Source organism: Gadus macrocephalus, chromosome 6, assembly GCF_031168955.1.
Source record: "Gadus macrocephalus chromosome 6, ASM3116895v1".
Taxonomy (NCBI): Eukaryota; Metazoa; Chordata; class Actinopteri; order Gadiformes; family Gadidae; genus Gadus; species Gadus macrocephalus.
The window spans coordinates 12,293,893-12,307,525 of NC_082387.1; the positions used below are offsets into that span (position 1 = coordinate 12,293,893).

The window sequence follows — 13,633 nt, forward strand, 5'->3', positions numbered from 1 at the left end:
CTGAGCATCTATATATTAGCTGTTACTGCCTTCGGGGGAAAAACATGTATCCTAAACTGTCAGTGCCTGTTCTGTTTCCCCTCACATTGTCAGGTGAGTCACCCAGAATTCATAAGACTGTCTGAACCACTATCAGAAGAATTGACCGCCCTTGAAAACTGTTTAACAGCAGTTCACTCACTGCCACAGATGAAACACACCTTACTCAAATCAAGGAGGAGAAATGGGAGACGGCAGCGGTGTAGTGTTCAAGGTGTTCTGCGAATGACTGATGGTCGGGGTTGTTTTTGTTACATGTCTGAGTAGAACAACAACACGCGTACACTCGTAGAAAATTATAATTGATTGAGTCTGAAACAGACTCCCGACTCGCTGCCTTTAAGTGAGTACTTGCCTGGCACACGCAGGGCAATGCATCGTAATGTGATGAATTGCTTTGCATTGAGCTGGTGAAAGTGTGAACAAACGTTTCCCCCCCCCTCTGGGGACATTAAAGCTCAGCTGGGGAACACCTTGGGTTTGTCCTCGCCTCAACAGGGACTCCTGTGTTCCCTGATGTTTAACCGAATTGATTGTGAACGGCGAACACCCTGTACGTCGCTTGTGTGTTGTCGATGCAACAACATGTATCAGAAGAATGGAGAGCGCCGTGATTTGTTCCAGCTCTTCCTCTCGCTCCGTCCCGTCCCCCACCCGCCCCCAGGCCCCCGCAGGCTGCGCCGCATCGGATACCACAATTAATCCCGCGTCATGCGTCTGCGCTTGTGATTGGACGTCGGCAATACACCGGGCGTACGGGATTCTCCGAATGTACACACAGCTTCATCCAATCAATAACTTCCTCGACGTGTCTGTTGATCAACCGACGATGTTCTATGACTAATACAAGAATAGATTGTGCTCACACTGGAACTTCCTGTTTCCTGTGTCTACCACTACACACACAGTCTGAGGGGTCTGCTGCTGAACCCCGGTAGAGAGCCATAGATTCCCTCACAGTAATTGGCATGTCTGTCTCCCCTGGGAGTCTAACGTGTTTTGTGTTTGTGTTTGTGTTTTTTGTGTGCGTGCGTGTGTGTGTGTGTGTGTGTGCGTGTGTGCGTCCGTGCGTGTGTGTGTGTGTGTGTGTGTGTGTGCGTGTTTGCGTGTGTGCGCACGACTAGGCTTTGAGCTGCTGTACCAGCCGAGGTGGTGCGTCTGTACCTGTCTCTGCTGACGGAGAGCCAGAACTACAACACCCTGGAGGCGGCCGGCGGCGCCCTGCAGAACCTCAGCGCCGACAGTGGACCGTGAGTCCATGGAGACAAACACCCAATGATGGGGAAAATATGGGATGGGAGCTACTTATACTGCATCCGTGTGGACCTTGAGTTGTGGCAGAGAGGTATACAGGGAGAGAGCAGGGGAGCGATATAAAGATGTATATATAGAGGGAAGGGGGGAGAGAGAGAGACTTTCCAATTGAGAGATACTTATACGGCGTCAAAAACAACTCCAAGCGCATGCATTTTTCCCTGAAGGCATAACTGCCCTCAGGAAGCCAACAGTATACATTTGCTAAAGGTGAATATGATTACATAACTGCCATGTATCATTGATATTTACTATAAAACAAGTTCTGAAATGGCTCCCTTTCCAAAGTAATATTCAGTTACAAGTCTGCCCACATTTTAATTTTCCCTATTTCAGAGTTACCTTGAAGCATTTGTTTTGTATATTGGTTGGTTTTTTAAATCCAATGTCTCCTATTGTGCCGTTTGAAGCAATCAGAGTGGAGTAATGAAATAGTGAACTGTCCAATTTTTTTTTTTTACTATAAGTAATTTTTTGTTTAGACTTGGTTAAGGTTACTTGGTCAGTAATACCTACCTATTGGGGTTTGAACCCAGAAGCTGGGAGTCATACGCCCTAACCCCAACACTATCCTGCCCTTGATCAACTATTTGAGGCGACAAAAGTTGTACTCTTTGCACAGACCACCATCTGACCGATCCAAGGGCAACACGCCTGTTGATTTGTTGTAATGTGTCTCAGAACATCAATAGAACTTTTATGTTTCATTTGTTATTCGCCTCTCTCTATAGGTAAAATAATCTTGTCAGCACAAGAAAACAATAAATGTGTGTTGAAAATAATAATGCGCAATAATTATCGATTATGTAATTGAATCCACGGTGTCTACACTTCATCTCAATTATTGTGCTTTTTTGTTTATTCCAGCTTTGAATGTGCCACTTTGGTACTACTTAGTAGAAATGGAAACTCAGTAGGAGCTCAGTCGCAATTGAAACATGATTTAGCAAAAGCATCTACATTTTGAACAGTTGCCTTTTTCGAGTATTTATGAGCCAGCAAGACATCTTGATTTCTTAACTCTTCACCTCCTGTCATGCTCGCCCACTGAACGCTTGGTATTTTTAATAATTCATCAGCAGTATTTCTTGGCTAAGGTTGCCAGTTTCAGAATATTCAAAATATTTTTCCATCAATAAACCGCAAGCAGAACTCGCGCCAAAGCACTAGAGCTAATGACATGTGCAATGCAGTGGTACAGCATAATATCATTCCATAATAAGGCAGATGCCCATTATTTGGCCATCATTTAATATCCTCCTGCTAATTCTTCCTCAGTCCTCACCTGCTCCTGACCAGATAATTGATCATCCGTTTCTTTCTAGGGTTACTACTGCCCCTAGTGGACGGCCTTTGGTCTCTGTCCAAAAGTAACCTTTGGATCGTAATATTTAACAATATTTTATATTTCATTTAGAATATTCTGACACATAAAAGTAGCTGAAATATAAAAGTAACCTGTGGTTTCTTTTATCAGCCCCCTTTTTTGTTGGACTCCTTTTGTTAGATTTCATAGAAAAAAAAGAGTTGTTCTATGAAATCCTTTATTCTTATCAATCCCCCACTGCTTGCCGTAGTACTGTGCTCACTGCCAGTGGTCTGTGTGTGTGTGTGTGTGTGTGTGTGTGTGTGTGTGTGTGTGTGTGTTTGTGTGTGTGTGTGTGTGTGTGTGTGTTTGTGTGTGTGGGGGGATGTTATGTGTGCCTGTTATCCGTCTAAGCTTGACATATTGAGAGCTATATGCTTCGCACATAGTCTACATAGGAGTATGGTTTCTGTTTTTTCCTTCTTCTTTGTACCATGTAAAATATTATCAACTGATTGAAATATCAACATTTAGCATCCATTGATAAAATAAAATGTGGTCAAAGCTTTTTTGCTAGTGGCCAAGGAAATGTGATCACTGACAGAAACATTTACCAAACATTTCTTAATTTAATACAAATGTTTTGAATGAATTCCACTGCCAAACCAGGTTGGTCATTGTTGGCCAGGTTGCTCAGCTGATGCCCAGCCACACATACATCTAGGAAAGGAAGCTGTTGGGGTTGATATTGTTGAAAAGTAAACCAAGTGGAATCCCCCCTCCCACCCCCCCCCCCCCTCCTGTTCCCCGTGTCTCTCCAGTGGTCCAACTACATCCGGGCAACGGTTCGGAAGGAGAAGGGTCTGCCCATCCTGGTGGAACTGCTGCGGTCCGACTCGGACAAGGTGGTCCGTGCGGTGGCCATCGCCCTGAGGAACCTATCCATCGACCGCCGTAACAAGGACCTAATCGGTGGGATGCCCCCAGGATGATGATAATGGAGTATTATACTGACAGCCATGGCCTCAACTTGTTCTGATAATGACTCGTGTTGTTGTATGACTGCAGCCACAATGAAACGTCCTCTACAGAGACATTTCCCTGAACTTATTGTTGCATGACAGGTTTAATTTATCGACGTGCACGTTTCCTCTTTCTACCCACCTTCTTCTAAATTGTAAATCCACATCCATATTAGCTCGTACCTAGAGTGTCCTATTATCCACCTAACTCAATATTTTACACCAAATTCAACCAATAGAGATTCTAAACTCCTATAAGAGGTTTTTGGATGGTAAAGGCAAAAAGAAAAACGTGTTCCCACCGGAGGGTAGAATGGGTCATTATTGTCCTGGGGTAAGGTGATGCGTTGTCTCACGTCCCATGGCACCCCGGTGCCGACGTGTTTCGTCCACAGGCAGCTACGCAATGCGCGACCTGGTGAGCAACCTGCCCAGCGGCCAGCAGCGGCCCGCCAAGAACCTGGAGGAGGACACGGTGGTGGCCATCCTCAACACCATCCACGAGATTGTGACGGACAGCTCGGAGAACGCCCGCTCGCTCATCCAGGCACAGGCCGTCGAGAAGCTGGTGGCCATCAACAGAACCAGGTGCCGTAAGCGAGGATGTTTGTGACGATGATAGCCATGGTAGCGGATGTCTAGTGGTCAGGGTTGTTGGGACTCAAACCCAACACAGTGACGGTATCCTTGAGCAAGGTAACTAGGCTGTACCTGCTTCTGAATGACATGTGTCTATTAATTCACTACAAGGGAGTTTGGATGAAAAAATCACCTGCTAATTGACTAATTGGTGAATTCGGAGATGCCTCTAAGATCTTTAAGTGTCTCTGAATCTGTACAAAATCATCTATTTGTATTAGGTAGCAATGTAAAATAGCCAAGGTATGTTAATTTGTTTATCTGGGTCTGATTACCCTAAAAAAAACATCCCAAACTGAACAGCGAACAGGTATGCAATGTTTTCACAATCCTTCATGGCTCATTTCTTCCTGAATGTTTATTTTTTGCATACCATTGTTGTCTTCATCACCTGAAACATATGGAGTACTTGGAATATATACATTAGCATTCATGTTCATGTTAAATTAGTCTCCCATGGGCTCACACTAGCTCATACATGTAATTATGTGCTCCTGCATGCGCCTAGCATAATTAGTACTCCTATTAGCATTCAGGGAGGACGCGCCACTGCATCCCTAATGCCCTCTGATAGCTTGCTGCTCCCCTTTATAGACCCACACCCTGCTGAGATATCCCAGCACATGATAGATTAGTGAAACATTTTTACATCTACAGATCCTTGGTAATATAAATACCTCTACCTCTGAAGCCATTCGATGTTTCAGTTTTGTCAGGTCGTTTAAGCGCGAACACTGCCCGACAACCGGAGCATAAAAAAATATGGCACAATAAATTGGTACTTGAACTTGACGTTTCTCAGGAGGTTACATATCATTTCTAAATGGGCCGTCTTGTGCACTTTCTCAAAAATCCCAAGATCAAAAGATCCAAAAGACTTTGAAAGTTCATTCTTTTCTACTAATTTTGCCAAGTATTGATCATACAGTTGTCTGTCGCCATGCCGATTACACAACACACACACACACACACACACACACACAAACTTCACTCTGGGCCAAATGGCTGTGTTTTCACACACTCACTCCCCCTGAGATTGGCTTTCTTTGAAGTATCCACCCCCCCCCCCCCCCCCCGCCTATGTAATTAATAGCAGTGGCTCTCAGCGAGATAATCAAAGGAAACGTGCGCGCTGCTGACTCCTACGTGCACGGGCCTGGCTCTGAATTAAAAGCCCGACCCTGGAGCCCCTTTGGGAGACTCAATGTGAATAAATCAGTTGATTGCGCAGGAGCGAGCGGTACCAACGCTGACTTAACAACGTCTGACGCCCACTTAGTTGCTACATTTCCTTCTTCGTTCACACCTCTTTTTCAACGGGGTTATTCTGTTTTACTTCTTCCTCCTCCTTCAGCCAATCGTCACGTGAAACCAAGGCGGCTTCCCATGTCCTGCAGACGGTGTGGGGCTACAAGGACCTCAGGAACGCCCTGACCAAGGACGGCTGGAACAAGAGCCACTTCCAGGTAGGCCAAAAGGGTCTAAGCCCCGCCCCTTCCCCCATGGCGTAGCCGTTGCTAACCTGCTAGCTAATGTATAGCATATTCCCTTGACCCTTAGGCCTACCCTGCTTCCCACCGTATCAAAATAAAAGGCATAAAAAGGCAAGAAATATTTTGCAGGTTGTAATAATTAAAAACTAAATAGCACTCATTAATAAGTAAAGATGTTTGTAGTTGCTCCAGTATTGATTTTATGCTTTGAATGTGGTCAGCCTCACTTTAAGCCTCTGCTAAAAATAAAATATGTGAATTTACAGACCCAGAGGACTTTGATTCGTTCACATGTGCCTTGGTTCAAACTACACAGCTCATATTACACCCAGGTTATTGTATTTCTGTCTGGGAGTAACCCTTGCGTTTGTTAATTTCTAATATAACAGAGTAACTGCTTCATGCTTGTGTTTCCATGTGCCAATTTGGAAACTCCACAACTACAAAGAAAATGACCCCAGCGGCAATGACGTAACCGTTTTGAAACTCAAGGCTGTCCTACTTTCTCTGTCCGCCCTTCCAGCCTACAGTTGCAGCAACCCCTAAATCAGCCAAAAACGGCAAGCCTGGCTATGATGACACCACCCTGCCCCTGATGGAGAAGAATCAAGGTCAGTGTGCCCACTTTAGCTCTGCCTCAGACCTAACCTTGGCCTTAACCTATCCCTATCCCGATCCCTGGCATCCAGGCCTCTTAGTGTGTCTCTGTCTGTGTGTGTGTGTGTGTGTGTGTGTGTGTGTGTGTGTGTGTGTGTGTGTGTGTGTGTGTGTGTCTGTGTCTGTGTGTGTGTGTGTGTGTGTGTGTGTGTGTGTGTGTGTGTGTGTCTGTGTCTGTGTCTGTGTCTGTGTCTGTGTTTGTCTGTTTTGTCTAGTTGGATAACCAGATGGTAGACATTTTGGAGAATAAAAAATGTAACTGAGCCAGCTACTCCAAATGGCTGTCAAAGTTTGGCTACAAATAAATGTTCTGTGAGTGAGTGCTAGCATGCATGAGTATTTGTTTGTATTTGTGTGTGACCCCTTTTTCCTCTTGACAGGATATTCATAAAGTTTTTAGCTGTTAATGGAATCTGAACAGCGGGATCAAAGAGATGTGTGCTGTTGTCTAGTAGTTAGCACACAATAAAATCACATGCATAATGCAACATATATCAGAAGTGAATGATGCTTTGATGCTTGGTTTTCAAAACTTTGTTAACATGATGTGTTGAGTGAGCCCAGCGACTCAAATGAACTTGATTTTACAACCGTTTTGGTAATACTAAAGCACTATGCTACCCCTTGACCTATAAAATGTTAGGATGCTTAGTTTCCATCTCCCTACAGTGGTACATTACACTTGATCAATCCCTGAAAAGTACATGCCACTACATTTGCACACATGACATCCACAACAAGTATGACCGTGCGTGATGTGCTCCTGTACTGACTACCTTCCTGACTATCTTACTGTCAGGATTGGCTGGTATGCTAAAACAGAGGACCTGGCCTAGCCTTGTTAGACAACTCTGTTAACGGCAGGTCACCTCAGACCAACCCTGCCAGATCACACGGCAGCAACCAGGAGACATGGGAACCCAGGGTTTGGCTCAGCTCATTCCACTCATTACTCCCTGGCTGTTCCTCCATGGTAGCGTGCTCATTGTCCCAATCAGCCGATCCAGAACTACAGGGCCCTTTAGTCGTCTGTACAGCCTTGTTGAGGGCGGGTGGGCTTGCGGGTGGATTTGTTACTACGTGGATGGAGACATTTAAAAGTCGCTTAAAAAACTAATTGGGGGCGGCCCGGTGGATCAACCTGCGAGAGCCCTAACCACGTAAGCAGTATGTCTTGTAATGCCCCGAGTTCGATTCTGATTGTTGTCTCAGGCTGTCTCTCTTTTATCCCATAAACTTGACTATCTTCACTGGCCTGTCCAGAAAGGCATAAACACCCATAAGTATGCCTAATAAAGGAATGGCTAGTTAAAATATGTATGCATTAAAAACATACAAATGTATGTAATGTAATTGTGAAGTCTCTGTAAATCCCCCTCTGTAAATTAAGTTCTTAATGCCCTAAAGCCATCGGTCAGACTGTCACCACCGGGCGGGTTAAATCACTCATGCTGAGGTTGGTGTTGGAGCGTGGCCAGGGGCATATGGGGCCCTGGGGGGGGGGGGGGGGGGGGGGCTGGGGGGCCAGGGGAGCTGTGTCTCAGCTGGAGGTTATAATAATGGTTGTGGTGATTCTCTGTGTTGTTAGATGGATACACCACCATCGACCATAGGGAGAAGGAGTGCAAGTACAAGGCTGTGGACCCTGAGGACCCAACAGAGCATGAGCCCTTAAAGGTACACACACACACACACACACACACACACACACACACACACACACACACACACACACACACACACACACACACACACACACACACACACACACACACACACACACACCAAGCATACGCGATGAAGCAGTGGCAGCCGTCTGGGAGATAGGGGATCTGTAATGAAACGGCTTGTTAAAATGTGTTCTCGTCCGTCCTTCAGTCCCTCTCCCATCAGCCCCCCCCCCCCACACACACTTGATGTCACCAGAAGTGCTGCTCTTTGTCCACGGCGGCCCTCATTAGAAAGCTCTTCAGCACATCTTAAAAGAGGCTGAAAGTTGTCAGTCTCCCACCACCTCAGCAGACAAGGAGCCACCAGATACTCGTGTGCCAAGTTTGCCTTTAGCGCTCGGCAGGCCAATTATTCAGAGGCTGATTACAATAAAGGCGACCGGAGGAGACCTAGCCTCCCCGGGAAAATATGTTGCTTCATTATTGAGCGGCTGTCCGTCAGTCAAGCGGCCAAACAGGAAACGCGGCACGCTCGAGGGAAGGGACTTATCTGCCAAGGCCAGACCGCAGCCTGTTTAGCTGTAGTCACGGCAGTGGGTCTCAAACGCTCTCGTTTTCCTTCTACTGATACAGGAGACCAGTGGAGGAGCTATTGTGCAGGGTGTTTTTGTCAGGTCCGGATCTATTCACTGCACCCACCCCCTGAATGCAACTTCCTTGGCTTGTTTAAGAAAAACAACTACTTCCAGTTTTTGATTTGCATGTCACAACTACTGTTTGTAATCACGTGTCCACTTTTCTTTCTCCCTAAAGCACAGAACTAACACTGACTACCCCGGCTCAGTCCGCTATCGGGATTGTGTGTTGTATTATTGAACTTTCACTGATCTCTTTTTTTTTTCTTTTGCCGTTTGTTTGGTTTGGATTCAACCCCTCCTCCCCCCCCCCCCCCAACCTCCCCCCCCTCTTCTCTCCATGGTCACAGAATGACACTAATAGGAAGCACTACATTAGGGGTAACAGGCCCGCCATCAGTCTGGTGGACGCTTGTGACGTTAAGCCCCAGCCTGTTGACTCCTGGGTCTAAATGCATGCCATGGTAGGTCTGAGAAGATGATGTCACCAAAGACAAACCCACCGCCCTCATCTCCACCTGCGACCCCTCACCCTCACCCTCACCCTTACCCTCACCCTCACCACCACTCCCGAACTCACTCACCCCCATCACCCTCCCCCTTACCCAAACCCTTATCCTAATAAACCACCCTCACTAACGCCTTTAGCTTGTAGCTTAGCATCACCATCACTTTCAGTGTTTGTCTGTTTGTTTACTCTGGCTCACTCCCTGACACTACAGTGGGCAGCCAGAGAAGATCGCCAAACCACCGTGACTCATGTTGCCGTCACTTCAGACCACTTCTGATAAAAAATTTCCCTGAGCATTATTTGGACTTCATTCCCAGCCACCTCTCTGCTCTGCAACATGGGTGTCGGCGTGGGTCATCAATAGTCATTATTAGTCATTTCATGTTCCTTGAATCTAATTAAATTGGGCGCCATGTTTTTCATGCGTATACCATATGATTTCAGTAAAGGACAATCATTATGGTCCATCTCGAAATTGTTCACAAATACAAGGGAACTGAAATGTCATTCCTCTCTCATCATAGTTTCCATTTTCTACGTGATACATTTAGGTCTCATATGAGCTGTGTTTTGTGTAGAGTTGTGTTTGTGTTGTGATAGTTTTCGGTTTAGAGATATAAAAACTAATACAAAATAAGTTCAGTAGAATTAACCAAAAATATAAGTCCCTCTTTTAAAATTGATATATATATGCATTCTGAACTATTCTTTAACCAACATAAAACGTTTTCTCAAGCCCAAAAGGATTGTCATTTTGGAATGAAACTCCTTAACATATGTTGTATCTGAAGATGTTTCTGACGGTGTGTTCTGTAACCCTGTTCTCCAGGCTTAGAGGAACCACATCACCCCATCCCAATGTGAGGCCCTCTCACATCACCACTGCCATCCCACACAGAGCTCACCCTGGGCACCAACTCTGCAAGCAGACTTTGTAAATGGACAAAACTAATCAAAAAACACAGGCGCTCCTGAAAACGTGGTCAACAAAAACATAAAATCAATGAATTTAAAAAAGAAAAAGGCAACTTCTTCTACTACTACTTTAACTTCATATCAACATTCCCACTGAATACCGCGGCCACAGCGGTCTCTCTCGTTGAGGAAAAGGAGGAGGAGGAGGAGGAAGTGAGGCATGGATGAAGGCGATAAGAATACGAAGATGAAGGATATTGAAATTGGCATAAAAAGGTGGACATGAAGCTATAATGGGCTAGGGACCGCTACATGATGGGGGCAAGAAAATAAGGTATTTTTAAATTAGGTTTCAGCTGCTAGATAAATCAAAAAGCAGATAACGTTGTTTTGACATTTAATGCGTCAAATCCTATCCTAGTTTGAAACCCCCTCTCTACCCTTTAGAAATTGTGATTATGATATTATTGGAAATCCTAAACCGTTGTGTTTGTCCATGAAGGCCATAGAAGGTTGGTAGCAATGTGGGCGGTAAGTGGAGCTTGATAGACGAAGATAGATAGAGAGAGGGAGAGAAAGAGAGAGAGAGAGAGTAGGAGAGAGAGAGAGAGAGAGAGAGAGAGTAGGAGAGAGAGAGAGAGAGAGAGAGAGAGAGAGAGAGAGAGAGAGAGAGAGAGAGAGAGAGAGAGTAGGAGAGAGAGAGAGAGAGAGAGAGAGAGAGAGAGAGAGTAGGAGAGAGAGAGAGAGAGAGAGAGAGAGAGAGAGAGAGAGAGAGAGAGAGAGAGAGAAACAGAGAGAAACAGAGCGGGAGAGGAAGAGAGAGATTAACAGAGTGAGAAAGGAAGAGAGAGAGAAATTAGAGAGGAAGAGATTTAGAGAACTGTAGCACATCCACACCAGCCTGCTCTTGCAGACTTCTAAACTATTCAGTTCACTGTTTCATTAATACAAATAAGAGAGCATATAGGCCAGGGCTTACAGCCGTTTCATGGAAAGAATAATGACTTCATATCAAACAGTGAGCAGAGCCAGGGTGACGAGGAGAACTCATCACTCGAGTCTGACAGCCAGCGGTTGCTCTTTGCCAATGAGTACGCCATGAGTGTATTTCAGAGGATTTAAAGGTGTTTATAGTCGACAGTGTGCTCTAGAAGGAGAGAGGCAGGTGTGGATGCTTTGGCTGTTGAAATGACAGCCACGATAAAGCATTTATATTTTTGTTGGGTTTTATACAAATGTATATTGGGGTAATGAAGATAAAAAACGAAAACGGAAAAATGAAGTGAAAAAGCGCCGGAGACCATCTTCGTTGTACATTGATCACAGATCCATTTGTCGAGGAAGTTCTGTGTTTGTGAACAAAAAAAACAACTGTTTACCCGTAGCTCACGTGTAACAACTCATGTCTCGTCATGACAATTTCTCACTTATTTATATATTTGTATTGTTGAAATGCGACAAACAAAAACGGATGCGACGCATCGACAGTGGTTGTTCCTTCGACGGCAATGAGGTGAGGGTGGAGCTGGCAGGTCCCCATCAGGTTCTCCACGCCCAGATGTTTGTATTCCCCGCCACTCAGCCACCATAGGAGGATGGATGGACAGGGAAACCGCTGGAATAGAATAGCCGGGAGACAGCAGTGCCCCCCCCCCCACCCCCCTTTTCTCCAGAGGATCCCCTGCTGCACTTAGATTAAGTTACCGACCAACAAAACCATCACTTGATTTCACTAATGCATCGTAATAGAAAAAAATATATATAAATATATATATATTTCAACCTAGCATGAAGGAAATTGTACAGATGTTTATATTATATTCTATCCAAGTGCCACATTTTGGTTTTTTCTTTTCTTTTTTTGTTTGTTGTTTGGTGGTGTTGTTGGATTTTAACTTTGTTCATGTGTAGGGAAGACGGACACATGTATATATGTGCCAGACTAAACTAAACAATCTCAAATGAGTTGCTTCACATTGTAAAAAAGCCAACCACCACACCATGGTCACTCGCATATAAATATATTTTTTCTATGTTTTAGTGTGGGCAGTTGGAAAAGTAGGATTGCAGAGCTAACACACTTGCGTTTTGTTTTGTATCTGTCTGTTTTTGACTGAACAGGATGCTAGTAACATAGTGAAATATCAAACGCTTACTCAATGCAAAGTCCTGTGGCGGTGCTAATAGTCTGACAGAGTGCTACAAAGTGACATTGTAATCCACTGTAGAATCCCTACTGGCTGTGACTCACTCTGCATAGGGTCGGGGTGGGGGGGGGGACAACAGAGAAATGGCCAGGACAGTTCCACCCATACGTCTGCTATGGCATGTGCCTGCATTGGAGTCAGAATTTTCTTTTGTGATGTGATTTTATAAAGCTTGCATATTTTACACAGTGTTTACAAAGACGTACGATGTGCTATCAATAAATACGAATAAAAAAATCTATGTTTTTCATTTCAGTGATGCAGAAAAAAAAAAACTATCCTAGCATCCCTTTTCTATGTGCTTTTTTGGGGTTTTGTGCGTGTATGTGTGAGTGTGTGTGTGCGCTCTCATCGCACATATTACTATATTACTACATCCTATCGCAACCAAGAGCCCCTAAACGTTTGACTGACCTTTTGCTGACCTTATCCCGAGCATCCCTCCACTGCGCAACACCACAACCAAAGGAACCACGCCTCGTAGGCATACAAACCCCACAGCTCAGCCGGCAGGAGGTGGTCTGGCGGGGTGTACACACCACTGCTGTACAACCACTGAGCTCGGAGGCGGAGGGACCGTGCTGTCAATGCGAAAGCCAAGGCGTATACAGCTGACCAAAACTAGCTAGACCCTTCCTGTGTAGATAAACGCCATTGTTTAGAGACGGTCGTCATACAAGTAACTTGTACTACGCGGTAGCAGACGTGTTTGTATGTACCTATCATGTGCCTTAATCCTCTTTCCATGGTAGATAAAAAATAAATAAAAAGATAACTGTGTTTTATAAGACATTCTCGCTCCACTCACTGCCATCCCCCCCCCCCATCTCCCTCCTTTAAAGTAAAGGCCCTCATTTCAATCATTCGGTCACTCACTCATTGACACATTCACTCACTCTGTTACCTGTGTAGTCTAGACTGTTGGTGAAGTTTTTGCCTTTTATTACAATATATTAAAAACTTTTCAAAACACTAGATATTTGGTTTCATAGAGAAGTAAAAGTTGTGAATGCTTTGGTAGCCAGCAGCCGATGCCACAGTGACAGAATGTATTATGTTGATTTTACTAATATCCTGAGGCAAGTTTACGCTTGTTGAACATAATGGAAAAAATAAATACTGGTTTGTAGAGTATACATTTGGTGTGTTTTCAATAAATCATGCCTGCAAAAATGTGTTTGCTTGTGTTCACTATATTCAACCCGAATGGAATTGAAACTGCAAT

The 13,633-nt window shown here is 44.7% G+C and overlaps 1 protein-coding gene across 1 annotated transcript; it reads left to right on the forward strand.

The window, feature by feature from the left end:
- The first annotated feature begins 637 nt into the window (after positions 1-637).
- On the forward strand, positions 638-13,583 carry LOC132459094 (splicing regulator ARVCF-like). Its single transcript, XM_060053470.1, has 9 exons — positions 638-754; positions 1,164-1,289; positions 3,481-3,631; positions 4,077-4,269; positions 5,675-5,786; positions 6,337-6,424; positions 8,059-8,147; positions 9,126-9,239; positions 10,116-13,583. Exons 1-8 carry the CDS (start codon positions 638-640, stop codon positions 9,225-9,227), a joined length of 978 nt encoding a protein of 325 aa, XP_059909453.1. The 3' UTR covers positions 9,228-9,239; positions 10,116-13,583.
- Positions 13,584-13,633: the final 50 nt, after the last annotated feature.